Here is a 20,918-nt window from a genome sequence, read left to right on the forward strand (position 1 = left end):
TAATTTCAGGCATGGGAGAGTGAGAACAGGAGGAGGACATAGATCTTAATTTGTGGTGTTCCGCCAGGATGGCACAGGTTGCTGTGGCAACCTGCATATGGCTTGGTTGCATTGAGCAGTGCTGCAGCGGGTTGCCAAGGTAACATAGCACTGCCACAGTTTGCAGAACATTTTAAGAATCCAGCTGTGTGTGATATAGCATTTTCAGAAAGAACAGGGTGGCAAGGCATTTTAGTGTGAGAAGGGTCATGAGTAAACTGACCCAGTCGAACATTATATTTAATTATTTAATTATTTGTTTATTTATTTTTATATACCGACATTCGATCTGAGATATCACATTGGTTTACATTCAGGTACTGTAGGTATTTGATTGCTAACCATCAACTCAGGAAAATGTTCTGGGGGTCAAATAGATAAGAAAGTGCTCAAAAAATACCTTCTGAAAGTAGGCAGAAAAATCAGCTCAAACTTTCTCAAAATTAACATACATGATTGATCCACGTTAAGATTATTGTTTTATCACATACATTTAGCAACAGAAACATGCATCAAAATGATTGAAAGTGCTTTGTGGGTTCATAATCAGTTTGCTGGGTTTTAGCCAAAAATACCAGTGACCAAAATTAATTTAAAGTGTCATTGTGGGTGATGTGGCTGAAAAATGCTTACATCACAAGCCGTTCCACATTGTACTGACACAGCTGTGTGTCAAGCAAAAATGCTTTTTCTCAGGGGTCAGCTTCAAAAATTTAACATATCCTCTCTCATAATTTGGGCAGCCAGGACTATCCAGCCTTCTGCTCACACACAATTCTCCTTCACAGAGACTCACATCTGTGTAATCACTCAACAAAGAAATATAGACCTATAACCTGGATATCAAGGGCCTCAGTTTTATTAACCCTGTCAAATGTCAGACAATACCCGTGTCTCGGCCCCTCTGCTGGGGATGGCGAGGAGGTATGTCGCCTAGGCAGAGGCGTACTCTGAAGAGGTCAGGTGGTCTGAAACCACTGTCTTCTGCCTGAGGGAAACCACTGTATCCCACAGGTTGAGCCCTTGGATGCAGGCAGCTGCCAGGACTTCCCAGACGGAAGAAGGAACCAAAAAAGACAACAAGACAAGGACCAGAGCAGGGACCAGGATTGTAGCCCAAGGACCAGGGCCGGAGCAGGAACCAGATGTGTAGCCAAAGACAAGGAGCAGAGCAGGAACCAGGAAAAACTGCCAGGCAACAGGATATCATGGAGCAATTTCTGTGTGGACAATTGGATCAGTAACAGTGTGTCAGGCTAGAGCTCCTTATGTACAGCCTTCTATTTGGGACACACATAATTCTAATAGGGAGTCTCCAGAAATGGGTTTCCCTAACTTTGCTTTGCTTAGTATTTTCTGCAGGATTCTTGGTGATCCAGAGTCCCTGTGGCTCCACTGCAGGATCCCTGGCCTTGAGTACCTGGGGCTGCAGGTTAGATCCCTGCCGCCCCTGACAACCTGGACCAGCCAAACATTTGCCTAGCAACCAGCCAAGCCTAGCAACCAGCCAAGTCATTTGCCTAGCAACCCCCGGTTGCTAGGCAAATGACTCCTCACATACCAAGCACTTCAGGCATCATCTGCCAGAGCACCGCCATCATTTGAGCCCCTGCCATTTGGCCCCTGCCAGGTATGACCACACCTAGTCATACTGACATCACCGACTTCTGGTATGACAGCTCCCTTCTCCTTCTCCCCTTCTTTAAATCTCAGCAATGGCTCACTAAGGCTTCCCAGTGTTATCCTGCCAGCTAGGTAAGGCAGAGTCAAACTACCCTGAACAAGCAATGGCTCAGGTATCCTGCCACAAACACTGTACATTCCCCTCAATAAATTGTGTCCCTTGACCAGTAATGAGCCAATATTCAATCCTAAGGCCTCCTGGAGGACATTAGTAACTAAATTCATACCTACATCCAACAAACAGACACCACTGGATCGATAAATACTCGCATTGATCTTGGACCTATCTATGGATATGCTGTCTGCTATAAGACTGCAGCCAAAAACTGTTTGACAGTCTACTATCCCAAAGTTGTGGTTACATGAAGATTATAACCTAGAAATGATGTCGGCCAACAAACTATAAAACCAAACAGTGACATGGATATATTGAAGTCTTTCCTCATGTTATCAATTATCCAGAGTGCAGACCATCCCCAAAACATTCATGCTAAATTGCCCAATATAAATATCTAAACAAGCTAGCAATAGAGTCTTTTGCCATGCCATGAAATCAACTGGCCTTAATGCATCTTTCTTTGACTGACTGAACCACCAACTATAAACACATGCAACCAAACCCAAAGAATGACCGTATATTTGCTAACATAATATGTAGTCATCCAAAACACAAAGAATGTCCAATGGTACTGGCCGTTCACCCTTCCAATGTGATATCTAGGAACCACAAAATAGTGCCACCTACACCCTTATTAATCACTGAGCCCAAGCTTAAAATGCAAGCAACTCTTCCCTAAACCTGCCATCAGCCAAGCTGACGAATCATAGCAATAGAAAGACTTATTTCTACAGTGCTAGAGGCTCTCCACAGATAAACAGACTCATTCAACCCCAAACTGATACAGAGTAAGAAGAGACAAATGTCTGTAAACAAGGTTTAGTTACCTCCAGCTAACCACCACATTCCAGCAGGGCCGCCTTCCACAGGTGTAATTTCATGAATGCTTTTGACAGTTCCATCCTCTGCTGGTGTAACTGCACTAACTGCAACAGTGGATCTGTCCCCAGCTGGTGTGACTGCTCCCAGTCATAACAGCAGCCCCATTCTTCACGGATGTGAGTGCTCTAAATCACATCACCAATTCCATCCTCTGCACATACAATTACTCCTCATCAGAATGCCCATTTTGTCCCCATTGGACTGTACACACCCACATTCCATCTTCTGCTGGTGTGACTGAACTCAGTCTCCCTGATAATCCATCTACAGCAGATGCGATTGCAACCCCCTGTCTGGTTGCAGGTGTGACTGCTCCACATTTCAGTGCCAGCTTCATCCTCTGCAGATGCGACTGCTCCACATCAAAGAGCCGGCACTGTCCCCAGCAGGTGTAACTATACCCATATATAGCAATTGTCCATCCTCTTCAGTTGTGACTGCAATCAGTCATACTGGCAATCTGTCCACTACAGACATAGCTGCACCCAATCCCACTGATAGTTTCATACTCTGCAGGTACGACCACATCCATTCACCTGCTCTGTCCTGCGCAGGAATGACTGCTGCATTTACTAGCACTGACTCTGGCCTTTGGGGTATAACTTCACCCCAGTACACTGTCAGTCTGTACTCTGCAGGCATGGCTGCATCAAGCATACTGATGTTCCATCCTTGTAGACTTACTGCACCTGTTGAAACCAGCAATTCCATTTTTTGCAAAGTTTGACTGCACACCAAGGGATAGAATATCCACCTCCCCGTAGAAACCCAATTAACATAACATAACATAACATTTTGTTTAGTCCTGCCTCCAGGCAGTAGTCCCTCTCTCATGTATCAATTCAGACTCTCCAGATGGAGAGAGAGAGAGAGAGGAAGGAGGGTAAAAAAATAACCTCAAACCGCAACCTCACTTTTTACCAGAGCTTTTCAAGATGGAATTTTGGCTCAGATTTCAGTACTTTTACACAGGAGAAAAGAAAAATCCAATCTATCTCCTGTGCGCTTGCTCTTCTTAGTATGCAGTAGTTAAGGCAGTCAGTAACAATATGATATGATCTTTGTTGATTATTTATTTTATTTATTTATTTTTAATTTTTATATACCGGAATTCCTGTATACAATACAAATCAATCCGGTTTACATGAAACAATAAGTTACCCTGGTCTGTGCGGACCGACCGGGGCTTATTACAAGGAACATTGAACAGTAACAATAAACCGTTTAGCGTTTTCGTATTTTGAAACAATACACGGGTTAAACTTTTTACAAGGAACGTTGAACAGTGACAATGAACCATTAAATGTTTTCATATTTTAAAGATAATTAGCGGTTAAACATTGCAAATTAACTGGTGGACAAAGATAATCCAGGTTCTGTGGTTTGACTAGGTTAAAAACCAAGTGCATGATAATTGCAGGTAGATAGGAACAAACTAAAACAATTTACTCTTAGGGGTACAAAGGAATAATAATAAATAAGTATACAAATATATAGTATATGTATTAAAGGACTATTAAATAACTTGAGAGAAAATGAGTGTAGAAATTAAATATATATAGACATGGTGTTAGTGACAAAAAAAGGCGCCTAGTTACATTCTGGAGATTGGAATGCTTGCCTGAAGAGCCAGGTTTTTAACTTTTTTTTTAACTCTGGTAGATAAATTAGTATTTATCTGGTAAATAAATTAGTATTTATTGTAAACCGCTTTGATAATTATTGAAAAGTGGTATATCAAATTGTATTAAATTAAACAAAGCAATAAACAATTCAGCACGGAAAAGAATTGCTACAGATGAGTTTTTACTGAGGCAGTTATTAAAGAAAAAGTATAATTATGCATGGATTAACAGAATTTACTTAAAATATAATGTAGAACACTCTGCTAGCATCAGATTATTTAAACTTGCAATCATATAATGCTGCTGAGCTCAGTTCTTTGATGCTATAGGTGAATAATCAGTTCCGTGTGTTTGTGTGTGTGAGCAGGTCCTGCAAATGCAGTCCTTCTGTCTCCATGTGGATTGCTTCCTGCAAGGCTTAAACGTCAAAGAGCATGAAGGATAGGCAGTTGCTCAGTCTTGCAGATTGCTTGCTTCTCAGCATACTTCGGGTACCTTTTTCAAACAAATAATACTAGGATCCCTCCAATGGCTTTTATTCAGAATTTGATTAGCTGTGGAAATGGCTTCCAGTGCAGCCTTCTGCTTGTCTGCTGTGCAATTAACTTACAGGCAGACAAAAGATCCCTAATGATGACTTCAGGATTTGTGAAAGTATTAAGGGAACCTCACTTTTGTTAGAGTGTTGGACTAGGAATTCATTAAGAACAAGTGTCACACAATGACTAAGGATACACAACGCATTGAGTACATTTCACAGGAAACCAAATCATGAACAGGATACCTCTCTGAGTAAAATCAGTTAAGGGTCAATAAAGTTACTCCCCCTCCCTGAACACTTGGACCACCCATCCACCCCGTCAAGCAAAGTAAGGTATCTTCAGACTACACATCCGAGCAGATGGGCTAGGCATCAGACTGGTCTGGCCACCATGAACTGGACTCATGTCATGACTCTGCTAAGCCACCCTTATTTGGACCAAATTCCTTAGGTATTCCAAAAATTCCATATACCATCTATCTGTGTTGCCTATTAGTAAGGATTCTAAACCAGCTTATAACTTTGGAAAACACCCCCAAATTGATTTGCTTATTCATGCACCCCGCCTCCCCCATGTGTGACAGTATCAAAAGCTCTGCTGAAATCCCTGTGTTCAACATCAATGCCTAGTCCACACCAAGAGCTAAGAAACCAGATGGCACCGTTCCAAAAAGCCTTACAGAGGAGGGGGTAAGGGAAGGCGGGGGGGGGGGGGGGGTGTTTGGAAGGCCAGTGTTTGCAAGCTCTCCCAACTTCCTCTTTATCCCCGCAAGCTCTCTCAAAATCCCCCATCCCTATCTTTACCAGTCTCTCTCTCTCGACCACAACACTCTGCCAACCTCTCTCTCACTCTCCTCCACATTCTACCATGCCTCTCATTCTGTCTCTATACATACACTGTCCCCAGCCTCTTTCTGTCCCTGGACTCCATTCAACCTTTCCCCTCTACTGGCTAGCCCCCTCCTTCCTCTCTCACTCCACACAAAACCCAATCTCTCTCTCTTTCTCTCCCCTTCGCACTCAGCCCAGCCTCTCCTTCCCTGGAATGTTTCTCAACTCACTCCCTCTCCATGGGCAGTTTCTTTCCCTGCCTAGGTCTCCTCCTCCAGTCTGTGATGGGAAGGTGGGCTTCACTAGCTGCCTTGGGCCTCTTCAGTCATTGGCAGCTGGTATGCTAGGCCTCCATCAGACATCCATTCCTCTTCCTCCAATCTTTGACAGCTGGTGGACGAGCTCCAACAGTCACCCTGAGCCTCCTCTTCCAGTTTTCAGTGGCTGATGGGTTGGCTTTGTTACTCTATGCTGGCACTGCAAGCAGTTTTAGAATTTGCAGACTGGTACTTCCTTATAGCCATTTTCACAGTGCACAAGATTAGCAGCTTCTATCCATGAGTTTAAAAAATGCATGCAGTTGAACAGCAGCTGTGGATGGGTGTTCCAAGAGAAGAGCACAGAGCTGCATTTTGTCTATTAAAAAATCAAATGCTGCTTGCGAGATGCCGGTTGGGCACTCCTGGCCTGGTCACTCCGAACCCCACGGAAGGAAAAATTCCACTCTGAGATTATTGCTTGAGTGGAGCCTGGGTTCCTGCTTAATGATTCTCTCTCCATGCTCTCCCTCCCGCTCAGAAACTATAGATGGAAGCATGGAAGAAAACAGCTAGCTCAGGCCAACAACACTAGAGCTCACCCAGTGTCATTCCCTCATACCCCTAACCACATACCCCTAACCACAGAAACCAGGTAGCTCAATGGATGAAAGCATCTTAAGAGGGCAACAATATCACCAGCAGCAATGACGAGAGGAGTAGCCCCGATGTGGGGAAAAGCCACAAAGCTACTTCATATCAACCAACCTTGTCTGCTGCAGATGCTGCTACCACTTTGGACAAGGCCTCTGACAAGCATCAGTGCTGGGAGCTGGTGTAATTTGCACTCTTGCTGGGAGAGATATCTCTGATAAATTTCCTCCCTTACAATTCCAACCTCTTAATAAAAGCTTAGCACTCCCAATCAGCCCGCTCACCAGAACACCTTCATAGCCACAGCTACTGAGCTGCTTTATGACAAGCCAGGGACCACTTGGCCAACATGTCTGCCTCTTCCCTAAATCCAACCCAGTCTTCTAGCTCAAACACCTCTCCGCTGCTGTGCAGGAAAACATTCCCTCTGCCAAATTCCATTTATGCCTGGATAGAGGGACAACAAGGAATGCAGTGGCCACAATGAAGGTAGGCACTTTTTTTTTTTTTTTTTAACCAAAGCTGCTGCAGTGAAGCAGACCACTGCAGTAAATCAGCAAAGATGAGCCTGCACTGCCAGGGAAAGGCTCACTCTATGTAAGCTGGGCTGCAGAAACCATGGGGTTTGAAAGGGATACACCCCTAGAGCTGGTCCACCACATGGCCATGCCCACACTGACCAGCCTGCCTTCCTCCTACCGCCCTCAGCTTCACCAGGCACAGAAGCAACATCAAACTCCAGAGGGTATGCCTCCCCAACACAACCACTGTCTGCAACCACAAGCCCCATACTGTATTGAGCACAACAGATTCATGCAGCAACAGACTCCTGAGAGTGAAGCTTCTACAGCCGGAAGCACTTGGGCCTCACAATACCACCCAGAGGCTTTGGCACCTGACAGCACATTCCTCTTTTCCCTTTTTATAAAAACTGAGTTGCAACTTCTTCAACAAAGCTGACCGTTCTAGGGAATCCAGCAGAGGCCTCAAGAGAAAGCACTACCACTGCCAATGGGGAAAGCAGTCTAATCCAGAGACTGTTAGGGGCAAAAGAAAAGGGGTACCCTGATCTTCCCTTGCCTACCACCGCATAGCCACATGTCTCCTCAACTCTGGAGGTGGGGGGGGAGGTAAAAGGGGGAACATCGTGCCTCACTTCCTTGAAAATTACAGACTCACACATGCCCTTATTCTCATGCAACAAACTACCAAATGGTGGCAGGAAGTTTTCTGCCACTTGGCACATATCCCGCAGGGACCATTGGCTGTCTAGACCAGTGGTTCTCAACCAGTGTGTCGCCAAGAACACGCAGGTGTGTTGCCACACTTCCCAGTCCCCCGCTGACCCAGCTGCTCCCCGGTCCTCCTCCACCCAGGCTTACAATGCTGTCAGCCCGGGCGGAACGTAGCAGAACAGCTGGAGTCAGCGGTATCGGCATGGTCTCTTCTTCCTCCCCCCCCCCCCCCGGCGGCCCGGAAGAGGAAGTGGTGAGCAGCGGATGCGTGCGCGGGAAGAAGAGACCATGCTAGTGTGGTCAGCGTCGGCTGGAAGAGCAGAAGAGATGCGCGGTCTGAAGAATGTGCAGTGCGGCTCAGAGGAAAATGAAGAAGAGCGTCAACCCCCGTTTCCGATGGGACTTCTCCTCCGCGAGGGCTGAAAATGAAGGAGGTTAGGGTTGGGAGGAGGCTGCTGCTGCCACTAGTTCCTGTGTGTGTGTGTGAGTGAGATAGCATGTATGTGGGTGATTGAGAGCCTGCCTGTGAGAGAGAGCATGAATGTAAATTTACGATTGGGAACCTGTATGTGTAAGTTTGTGATTGAAAACCTGTTTGTGTGAAAGAGTATGTGTGTATGATTGAGATCCTTTGTGTGTGAAAGAGATCATGTGTATGTATGATTAAGAGCCTTTGTATATAAGTAAGGGAGAGACCATGTGTGTCTGTGTGTGATTGAGAGCTGGTTTAGGTGAGGGAGCATGTGAGTATGTGATTGAGAGCCTGTGTGTAAATGAGAGAGAGAGCATGTTTGTAAGCATGTGAATGAGTCTGTGTGTGAGAGAAAAAGACAGCATGTATGTGTATGATTGAAAGCCTGTGTGTGTAAGCGTGAAAAGATAGACAGCATGTGTGTAAATGTGTAATTAAGAGCCTATATAAGTGAGAGAAAAAGCATGTGTATATGTGAGTGACTGAGAGCATGTGTGTATAGGTGTGTAATTGAGAGCCAGTGTGAGAGAGAGCTCTGGTATGTGACTGAGAGAGAGGAGAAAGTTCCAAGCAAACCACCCCTCCTCCTAATTCAAAACAATCTCAGGACACCTGGATATCAAACGTTTCCAGGTATGCAAAGCAAAAAAATGTTTATATCCTTATTTTTCATTACTGGGTCTTTGTGTCTGCTATTTTGAAATATTTTATTGGTATCTAGAAATTTTTTATGAGTTTTTAATTATTGGATATTCCACTCATCAGCAGTTTCAAAATAATCTGTTCTTTTTGTTAGAATGGTTTTACTGCTACTGATTTTATATTTCTTGATTTGTTTTATAAGGATGGGTGATGCTTCTTTTTTCCTTTATTACACTGCATACAGAGACTCTGGCTTGTTGCAGTTTCCAATTCAGTTTTTGTCTGCATGCTTCTAGTTATGCTTTTTGGTCTCTTTATTCTTTGTTAAGTGAGGGTCAAACGTGATTCAGATGAGGTTTTCTGCTGGCATGTAGTTTCTGTGTAGGGCTCTATAGCAGCCTGACTTGGTCCGTTTTCCTAATAGGAGATGTATTGGTGTCTTAAGGCCTGGTGTAATATTTCAGTGTTACCTTTTCTTAGGTAAGGTGGTTATTGTTTAAGTGCTGGAAATTGGTGCTGTTTTGGTGTGGGATGTTTACTATTTATGCAATTTCTGTTCAGACAGAATATGTATCTTTTCCTTGTGTCATTTTAAACAATAGAAATAATTACCGGACCTTTACTTTTTATTTCCGCTGTGAATTGTAATGAGCAGTGTGTCACACATGTGAGCATGGCCTGTCAGGTGTGTCACGATGGGAAAAAGTTTGAGAACCACTGGTCTAGACCACTTCATCTTTCCCTTTGACAATATGCTGGGTGGGAGGCAGTCACAAATTGAACCTGGCACCAAATTATCTACTCAATACAGAGCAAAGCCAAGATCTTGTTTTCAAATAGACACACAAATCAAAACTCCATAGGCAAACAGGATAAACTAGAGAATTATTTCCTGTCATTCATATATATAAACTACTTTGTAAACTGGTATAGTACAAGGTGCAAATCTGCCAACAAATTTGGCTAAATAGCACCAAATCTAATCATGTGCCAGCACCATTCAGTCTTTTAAAAACATCATCCTATTGTGATATCCACTCTTAAGCATCAAAGTTTGTCATTTTTATAAATGCACTTAAAAACACTTGTGAAGTTCAATAGTCTTTTCAAATAATGGTAAACCCCAAATAATCTAGTGACTGTTCCAAAAGGACTGCTGTTCTCAAATTTACTGTCAACTGGATGATTAACATTCTGACGTTGTTTTATCAGAGAAACACTGGCTCCAAATTATCGCCCAACACTGCATATTTCAACGTCCTCGCACCTGCATCAGGGGCAAAGACATCAATGCCATAAGGCAGATATATGATACAGACCTTCAGTTACCTGAAAGGTTTTAATGATGCACGATCCTTGAACCTCTTCCAGTGGAAAGCAAACAGTAGAACTAGGGGTCACGAAGTGAAACCTCAGGGTGGACGACTCAGAACCAACATTAGGAAATATTTCTTCACAGAGAGAAGGTGGTAGATGCCTGGAATGCCCTTCCAGAAGAGGTGGTGAAGATGGAAAAAAGTAAACAAATTCAAAAAGGCATGGGATAAACACTGTGATCCCTTAAGGCTAGAGGTGGAAAAGAAGGAAAGGGTACATGGGGTAACCTGCATGGAGCAACAGCTACTTTCCCTAACAAGGCATGGGGATTACTACCTTTAACCAATTAGCTTTCACTTTTTTGATGCAACTGCAACATTGCTCTTCGTTTCAACAATGGTGGGGGGGGGGGGGGGGGGGGGAGGGGGAATAGGATTTAGCCGACAGCCAATGCTGGGCCTTACCTTTTATATTCCGGGGTACTGATGCGCAGACATTAGGGAAGAATTGAAGGACTGCTTCTACAGCCAGGTCCAAAAGCAAAGCATGTTCAAGCAGCAGCATTGTCTGAATTCTCTAGAAGGCTGATCACCCTATGAAAATGTTGCTAGCAGTAATTTTGTTATGGGTTTGACAATTGCTTGGTTTTGATTGTTAATGTTTACTACTCTTAACATACGGCTTTGGGGTAACCTGCTCAGAGTGGCAGTTACTACCCTTAACAGAAACATGGGGGTAACCTGCACGGAGCAGTAGTCACTACCATAAGAAACTTGCTGGGCAGATTGGATGGACCATTTGGTCTTTTTCTGCCTTTGTTACTATGTTACTATTTCAAATTGACTCCTATCTCATGCTGTCATTTTTGAGTGAGAGCATGAAATGGGAGTCCATTTGAAATATTATGCATTGAGGACTTTGCCCCTGATGCAGGCTTGAGGATGCCGAAACACTGCAATGTCGAGCAATAATTTGGAGCCAGTGTTCCTCTGATTTATATTTTGGTGTTGTTTTAAGAAACTGAATGATGCTGGTAGATGACTAGATGCTATTTAGCCAAAGTTGTTGGCACATCTGCACCTTGCATCATACCAGTTTACCAAAATAATTTATAAATTTGAATAACAGGAAATTATTCTCATGTTTATCCAGTTTCCCTGTGGAGTTTTGATTTGTGTGTCAACAGCCAGGACCGAGCCAGGCCCACCTCCTTGCTATTTCAGAACATAAAAACTTCTCAAAACAAAACCATTGCATGTATGTTTTGTGCATTTGATTATTCTTTACACTGGTTTTGTTGTTTCCTCTGTGTTTTGGAAAGTATGGAAGGTATCGCAACCTTTAAACTAGGGAGATGACATGCTGGAAACTTTAGCTATGAACGCAGTCACACTGGTCCATCTGTTGGTAGAGAATTCTTCAGAGCCCCCGAGCTGCAGGTAGGGGAGAGGAACCTCAGCTGTTGCACAGTGGCAGTGCTTTGTGACCAGACTCGGGCTACACAAGTGGCTTGTGGTAGAGGAAGCCAAAGTCTGTGGCACCTGGTCAAGGATTGTTGCTGCCACGATTGAGGTAGACAGGAGGGAAGAGGGCCAGGGTAGAAAAAAAAACCAAAACCTGGTATTTGTAAATGAAGGTTCATTGTACTGAAGCTCCAATTCTGATTCAGCCAGTCACTTAAAAGAAGTAGGCAACAGCTGGACCAATACAAAATAATGTGACCATTTTCTGCAATTATGATTTCTCCAGGAAAAGCTTGAAAACCTCGTGAAGAAATATGATCTGGTGAGCCACATCAACTCAGAGAGGAATCTTCAGCTGGAGCGAGCTCAATCACTGGTTAGCCAGTTTTGGGAGACCTTTGAGGAGCTGTGGCCATGGCTAATGACAACAGAAACGGTCATCTCACAGCTTCCAGCACCAGCTCTCGAGTATGAAACATTGAAACAGCAACAGGAAGAACTCCGGGTAAGCAGACTGAAACTTTTAGAAAACAGACAGGATAAGACAAGCAGGGCTTAGTTTGTATGCAAAAAGCAAATGGAACTGTGGAGCGGGAGGGGGAGGAAAGAGGGAAGGAGGTGCTAAGGCTGGGGCCAGGTATGACCTGTGCAAACGGATGGGGCCAAGAATAAGTGTGAATTCTTTGTCTTCTGATCACATTCTTCCTCCTCCTTACCCCAGTGATCCTCCAGGTCCTACCATTGCTCAACCCCCAGCTGCCCTTTGCCCACCAGAACTGATTTACACTGTCAGCTCTGCTCCGCTTCCTCATTTTCCTAGAAAAAGGTGCCAGAACACCCATTCCAGGTTGTTCATTCAGAAATTAAGCCCTGGGTAACAGACACAAAAAGGCATTCAGATAGCAAATGTTTGAAACTAGTGAGCAGTAGCCGGGGTTGAAGTCTTGACATTAAGCACAGCTGCTCACAGGTTTCAATCTTGTTCTAATTCAGCTCCTTTTTGTATCTGTTCTTTGAAGTGCAGTACCTGCTGCAGGATCACCCCCTCCCTTCCGCTTCCCTGCAGAACAGGAGGGGAGGGGCTGAATTAGGAAGCAGAATGGCTCTTTTTTGTTCTGTCTTCTCCAGGCTCACCTCCCTTTTTCCCTACAGGCTGCCTGGAGGACAGAGGCTGAAGCAGAATGCCTCTGCTGCTCTTAAGTCTAAAAAGAAGTGGCAGAATTCAGTTCCAGCCAGTTCCCCCACAAATTAAGCCCTGAAGACAAGTCTCATTAAGATCATTTGAAAAACACATATCCAGGAACATTTACTTCTGTAAAAGGGATAATTTTTAGAGGTGTGCTTCATTTAAAGGTATCTGTTCGGGCTTCGGATGGGGTGCTCCATGGAAAATTTTGTTTTCCCACAGTTCGTTTTTTTTTTTTTCGGCAATTTTTGATGAAATGCGTTAGTGCGCACTAGATAGATGTTAATGCGCATTAAGGCCCGTTAGTGTGCACTAACAGGTTAGTTAGTGCGCCCTAATAGAACTTATGGCACTCTAAGTATGTAGTAGTGCGCTGTAACTAATGTTAGTGCATACTAAAAAATGCAATTTAAAAATGAAAAAGTATCAATTCAGAGGAGTTCGTTAGCTAGAAAACTGCGCACTAATTGGTATTACTGTGCACTAAGAGATATGCAGTGCGCAGTAACTCTGTTAGTGTACACGAACTACGAATTTTGCCGAAATTTCGGCAAAAATTGCTTCATATATCGGCGCTACCAAACCATGGCGAATTAGACAATATCATTGACATTGCCTAATTTGTGAAAAACGAAAGCACACCCCTAATAATTTTATATAGTTTCAACTGAGAATAGATGTCTGCTGTAGCACCAGTGCCACTTCTGCTCCTCCAAATGTCATATTTCTTGGATCACACTTCTTTGTTGGTCTCTCTTCCTTAATGTGCGGGTAGAGGGAAGTGACATTACTTGAGCCAATGGTTATACCACAGCAGCTGAAAATTCACAGTCATGAAATTTCTAGAAAAATATTTATGCCACCTGGTTGAATGTTTATCTGGACTGGAATAGTTTTAGAGGAGCTTCTGTTTCACAAAAAATAAAGCCAACAACAGGCAAGTAAATAAAAACAAAACATCTGACAGTTTAATGAGGTTTTGCTAAGTTAATATACGTATTTTAAAAAAATTGACTTAGTGTAGCAGTTTGTCTTTAATAGCTAAGCTGTTGGTTGATTCAAAGGTCAGCATGAGAAGCTAATTTGATATTTCTGTGGTCTAGCAGAAAGACAATTAGATTGAGTTTGTTATAGTCAGTGGAGGATAGACATAGTTAGATGCCAGTGGACATATCAGTTCTCATTTATGATATTTTTAATTGAATGGTATGACATTTAATGCAGGAATGAATCATCCGATCATTTTGAGCCATTAAAGGCATTGTAACTTAGCTAAGATCTGCATTAATTTGCATTGGTATAAGCTGAGCAAAAAGTAAGGGTTCCTGCGGACATGAAACCGATCCCTGATCCTGTGGCTTTTCCAATTGGTTTTAAACATAACTAGTACTTGCACACTTTAGGGCTCAGACTTTGTCAGGCTCTGCATCTTTTCGTAGTGAACAGTTAGCTGTTCTGCTTGACCCATAATTTGTTGACACCAGCTCGGTGAATAGCTCAGCTGTCTTTCAGTATGTGCAGTACGCAAGGGGGACACACAGTTTCCCTGAAGGTATTAAGATCAGATATATTACCTCATTGTTTAAAGATGAATACTTATTAAATGCATTTTTTTTTCAATAGACCCAGCTGCTGAAGAATGGCCAGGCTTGAACTGAAACCGTATTTTGTTTTACCGAAGGCTAATGCCAAACCATTTCAAAAAAATAATTAATTTCAAGGGAAATACTGATTTCTTGGAGTATTCCCAACATCTTTCTTCTGAATTTTAGTGATGCTATTCAGTTTGCTTCACGCCGTATGTGCTTTAGTTGGGTCGTTGTTATCTGAAGTTTTCTTCAGTTTTACGTTCCATGAAATTTTTAGCAGCTTTATAATTTTTTGCTTGTACGGATCATTGGAGTTGTGTCCGAATTGCATTTACTTAGTTACAAGCATTAAACAGCGTGTACTGTACATGCAAGAGGCAATGCTTTATTAAAATTTATATACCACTACATTTATACAAAACACTCAAAGCAGTTTACAACTTGACCTGACAGCTGTGTGTTTTATCGTGCATCTTGTATACGGTTGCTGCCACTGTCTTGTTTGTTTGTTTTGCTTTGCTCATCTTGCCCTTGGAACGTTTTCCTTGGTCCCATAGCTGAAACTTGTTGGAAACACTGTCACTGGAACATCTCCATAATCTGTTACGGCTATTGTTTCTCAGTCTTCATTCAGCAGAGAAAACTGGATTAAGTTTTATGGGCCAACCACAGTTCCTTTTGTTCCCCTATTTCCTGCTCTTGGAGACAGATGGTTTCCTAGCATGCCTGTCAGTGTAGTAAAAGTGGCGAGCTTGCATTACAAATGAATGCCTGTGGCAGCTGGGGCTTGAAGTCTCCACTGAACAGGTCCTCGGGGCTCTGCATATTGAACTAGCTGTGAACTATAGTCTATAGTAATGCAAACCAAAGAACTTGCTATCAGTAGCATGTGCATACGTGTTTGCTATGTACAGTAATTTATATTTTAAAATCCATGATAACATGAAATTTAACTGGTCATAAAGCTATCCTACAGCCCCAGACACCTTATAATGGTGCCATACTATTATGACAGATCAAACTATTGCTGAATGGATAAAATCAGAGATTCTTATTCTGCACTGGTTTTTCCTGTATTCAAACAATGATGTCAAAACTGCATTAAGATTTTAGAAACACTAATGTGATAAATAATTTAAATTATATTTACGGAAAACGTATGTGTGTTCTCCACCTTCTGTACAAAGTTCATTCACCTTTGTGAGTGATCAGTTAGGGATGGCTCTCCGGGTTCTTTTAGCATCAAGGGTGCTTGTTTTAGAATTCTTTGTCATTTGGATGTGTTTGGAATATAGGTTTCCAGAATTCCATGTTGTGAGACCAAGGCACTAATGTACTGTATGATTTCATTATAGCAACTGCGTGAGCTGATTGCAGAACACAAGCCCCATATAGATAAGATGAACAAAACTGGGCCTCAGTTGTTGGAACTAAGCCCTAGAGAAGGATTTTCTATCCAAGAGAAGTATGTGGCTGCCGACAGTCTGTATGGAGAAATTAAAGAAGTTGTCAAGAAGCGAGCAGTCGCACTGGATGAAGCCATTTCTCAGTCTGCGCAGGTATTGGTTCATGCAACTCATTTGATTATGCTCATACCTGAGACATTTTAATGAAAGCCATTACACATCCATATGACTTTCATGTTCTGATTGGGTATAGGTTGAAGTTTTCACTACTATAAGAGGACCTATAGTTTACTTTGAATTTAATGCAAGAGTTGGTAGCATGTTGGATTGCCACTTCCATGTATTCCATTATTATTCTTAAATTCACAAACAAAAATTGTATTATTGTAGCACCCAAGGACCTTTATCAATCAGTCAGTATTCCTACCCTCTTTTAATATGTTCTTTTCCCTACTTGCTTGCTTATTCAGCCCAGCTGCTTCTGTGAAGAATAGCTTTAGTTTAGCAATACAGAGTCTCAATTGTGCACCAGGCTTTCGGTTGTAGCCCATAAAAATGGCAATTGCATGATGCGTACCGGAACCTGGGCTGCATCTGAGACAGCATTGTTAATCATGGCACAGTACAGCTTTAGCATTGTAATCATTTAGTCATATATTTTAAGACATTGGGGCGGGGCTTTTCTCTCGCAGGCTTCCAGTCTACAGTCTGTTTTTAAAGATCATAATGAAGGCGTCTGCTGAGCAGATGCTTTCATGGCCTTGTGCATATACTAAACCCAGTTATGTGTGTAAGTGAATCTTGCATGCAAGTTGTTGAGCATACAGTTTTCCATCACGTTTAAATTTGATGAAATTGTCTATATTATCAGAATTTTTTTTTTTTTTTTTTACATCTTACCTTCTAAACTTTGAGATTAAAAATTGGTTGTAGGTGGATAGTTTAAGCAACCAAGGAAATTGAACTCCTACGTAGCAATGGAAGAGGGAAGGGGGAGGGTTAAGGAATTTGGTGCAACTTAAAAATATCCGGTAAACTGATTTGGGCACCTATAAGGAGGAGCAATAGAGGCGCATTGAAGGAGTACCAGGAGAATATTGATTGTCATAAGAAACGAGAAATAAAAAGTCATGAAATAGGAAGGAGCAAATGGGAGATTTGGCATAAAGGGAGGTACTAGGCAAGGATGAATGGGACAGAGAGAATATGAGGTAGATTATTGAAAAAAACATTGTGGAGAAGAGACAGTGGCATATATGGGAGAGAATATGAGGATTAGGAATTTTTAATTTGGTAAAGAAGAAGCAACCATTGTGATTTGGGAAGTGAAAGCAGCAGTGTGGATAAACGTAGGGATCTGAAACAAAAGATAGGACACCAATGTGAACAGTAGATAGAAAGATGAAGTGAGACCAGCCAGCAGAGAGTTGCACTAGAACTGCCATGCAGTGGTGATAAGAGAGATTGAATTGGCAGCTTGGGGGATAAAGAGAGTTATAAGAGAGAATGTAAGATGAATTGGTAGCTTGGGGGATAAAGTGAGTTATAAGAGAGAATGTAAGATTAATCTTTTTGAGGCCACTTATGTTGTTGAGTTGCTTGTTTAAAAAAAACCCCAAAAAAACCCTCACACATCAAACTGAAAAACAAATAGTTGTATTGATCCTGGAGAAAACTAGATTATTTGCAGGTCATCATATCTTTTATTGAATCAACTTAAGAATTATTTACAGAAATACAGTTGTGCTCATTAGTTTACATACTCCAGGCAGAATTTGTAAGATGTGTAGTATTTTAAGAAAACATATGATCAAACATAACACATGTTATTTTAATGTTTCAAATTAAAATAAAATGCATCACAGAATAGCACAATCATTAAACCATTGCAATAAGGGAAATAATAACATCTTTGTGTTTAAAAATGTGCATACTATTGAATATTTAGCCTGATAATATACACTCAAGTTGACACACACAAATTGAGATGGCAATGAAGGGTAGGTATCCACACCTGTGCCTTGTTTGATGTAGTTAGTGTCTATCTACCTTATAAATGGCCTGTGACCGACGGCCCGCAAATGCGCAGTAGAGCACAGCTCTACTGCGCATGTGCGGGCAAGGATGTCGATCAGAAAAAAAAAAATGGCGGTGGGGCCGCAGGAGCGGGAGGAGAAGCAGCGGCGCCGCGCGCGCGCGCGCGGTGCCGCTGCTTCTCCTCCCCAGATCTGCTGGCAGATCTCGGGGGGGGGGGTGTCACTCCCGCGCCCCCCCCACCGAGATCTGCCGGCAGATCTCGGGGGGGGTCACTGCCGCGCGCGCGGGAGTGACCCCCCCCGAGATCTGCCGGCAGGAGCGGGAGGAGTTAATGGAGCCGGGTGAGGGTTGCGGGAAGTCGCGCTTACGGCGCCGGGAGGAAATGGAGGTGGGTGAAGGGAGGGAGGGAGGGAGAGGGGGACTGAGTGAGTGGGAGGGAGGGAGGGAGAGGGGGGACTGAGTGAGAGGAGAGGGAGGGTGGAGAGGAGTGGGTGGGGGAGGGGGGTGGTGAAGAGTGAGGGGAGAGAGAATGAGGGGGAGGTGAGAGACAGAGGGATGTAGCCCGTTTTAACGGGCTTTACGGCTTGTATATAAATAATCAATGAGTTTCTTAGCTCTTGAGAAACCCTTGTGTATTTCATCCAGGGATGCACTTGACTTTGGTGATTACTGAAGCATGGGGAAAACAAAAGAACTGTCAAATGATCTGCGAGCAAAAGTAGTTCAACATATAAATCAGGAAAATGATATAAAAAGATATCCAAAGATATGAAAATGCTGTTTAGACTCTGATGAAAAAGTGGGAAATTATGGGTTCTGTAATACCAAGCTAGACCAAGAAAGATTTCAGATACAACTGCTTGGAAAATTTGTGGGATGCAAAGAAAAACCCACAAGCAACTTCTACTGAAACTCAGGCTTCTCTGAAACAAAGTGGGTGGGTGTTTCAGCATGCATGTTAAGGAAATACTTGAACAAAAATGGGCTGTGAAGTTGCCAGAAAAAAATCTATTCCTGAACCAACACCACAAAACAGCCTGCTTACAATATGCCAAACAGCACCTAGAGAAGCCTCAGAACTTCTGTAACAAAATAATTTGGAGTGATAAGACCAAAATTGAACTTTATATTCATAACTATAAACGTTATGAAGAGAAGCATACCATCCCTATCATAAAGCATGGAGGTGGATCTTTGCTGTATTGGGGTGGGGTGGCAGTTACAAAAGTACTAGGAATTTAGTCTAAATTGATGGCAGGATGAATGCAGCATCTTTATTAGAAAATACTGGAGGAGAATTTGCATTCATCATCCAGGAAGCTGCATATGGGGCACACTTGGACTTTCCAATATGACAATGATCCAAGCATAAGGCTGGGTCAATCCTTCAGTGGCTGCAGCAGAAGAAAGTGAAGGTTCTGGATTGGCCATCACAGTCTCCTCACCTCAACGTCATTGAGCCACTTTGGGGAAAACTAAAACATGCAGTTCATACTAGACAACCAAAGAATTTACAGGATCTGGGAGCTTTTTTCCAAGAGGAATGGGCAACTTTACCACATGAGAAAATAAAGGGCCTCATTCATAATAATCACAAAAGACCGCAAGCTGTCATTGGTGCAAAAGAGGGCAATACACAATATTAAGAACTGTAAGCAGGTTTAGGGGTGCAGGGATCTGTCTGCTACAAGACACCTCCAGCTGCTCTCCCACCTTACTTACAATCCTAAGTCAGGAAAATACACTGTGTATTCTCCTCAGAAATACACTTTTATTTATCAGATTTGACAGGATATAGTATTTAGAAAATAACAATTCCTGTCTCTAACATCCTGGCCACTAAGCACCAGATTTCCCTAAAGAAAGTTCTGTACCATGGGTGGTAATAGACATGCTGTAAACCTTAGCCTGCTTACTATTTTAATACTTATGGCTAACTTACTTGCGCCTGGTCTAGGCTTCAGGCGATACCTTAATTCACCTCTGAAGCAGGCTCTGGCTGGAGAATGTCGGCGGGGGAGAGGCTTCTTCCTGGGCTTGGTACTGGCAGAGCGAGCAGGCTGTCCCTGAAGGAGACTAGCTTCTGGCTCTGATGCTTGCCGGCTGTCTAGGAAGGAGACTAGCTTCTGGCTCTGATGCTTGCCGGCTGTCCAGGAAGGAGACGAGCTTCTGGCTCTGATGCTTGCCGGCTGTCCAGGAAGGAGACTAGCTTCTGGCTCTGATGCTTGCCGGCTGACTGGGTTTGTTCTCACCCTTCACGTCTATGACTCTGTGTCACGCTCCGCACCTGAACCGGGGTCTCCTCTCTCCGATCATCTGGCCACACCTTGTTTTCTCCCTTCTTGATAGCAGGGAGGGCTGGTCTGCTTCTGGCCCACCTTTTGCTTTCAGGGATACCTCGGCACAGGTTCTTGTTCTCTGGGTTTTCTCCCAGGGTTTGTGCTCTTTCTCCCTCTCTTCATTTTTCTGCTTTCTTTGCTTCCCTGTCTTATGCTTTCCAGCTGATAAATATGCATCAGCTCATGCATAACCACATGGTGGGTGGAGGGTCTTTTGCTGTATTACAGGTGGTCTTCCCTTTCTCCATTTCTTTGGGGGGAGAACTGCCACATTTGTACGCCAAGCTGTCTGTCAGTGTTAGCATTTTCCTCCATCTCTGATTGCCCCCCCCTTCTTCTAAGGGTGGGGGTTTCTCTGACCTATTGACTCACCTTGGCTCATCCCTGACACTTGCTTAGGAGCTTAAGTGGTTGTCTCTCTGCTTTGCTCCTATTGACACAGGAACATGCAAACAAGCACATCAGATAAGGTATCCTTCAGTGTATCAGGGCAAGGCCTCTTTGCTTTTCCTCAATGACAGTGCTGTTTAAAGTTCACCTGGGTAAGTCTTTCTTCTTTCTTACTGTGACAGTGCTTGGGGCCTGTCAGTTTCTTGGTCTGT

At 43.1% G+C, this 20,918-nt stretch overlaps 1 protein-coding gene across 1 annotated transcript in view; it reads left to right on the forward strand.

Annotated features, from left to right (window-relative positions):
- Nucleotides 1-20,918, forward strand: part of DST (dystonin) — a 925,809-nt gene that overhangs the window by 773,074 nt on the left and 131,817 nt on the right. The window contains 2 exon segments of the mRNA XM_029595689.1: nt 12,046-12,264; nt 15,890-16,093. Coding sequence (XP_029451549.1) covers nt 12,046-12,264; nt 15,890-16,093 — 423 coding nt within the window.

Source organism: Rhinatrema bivittatum, chromosome 3 (genome assembly GCF_901001135.1).
Source record: "Rhinatrema bivittatum chromosome 3, aRhiBiv1.1, whole genome shotgun sequence".
Classification (NCBI taxonomy): Eukaryota; Metazoa; Chordata; class Amphibia; order Gymnophiona; family Rhinatrematidae; genus Rhinatrema; species Rhinatrema bivittatum.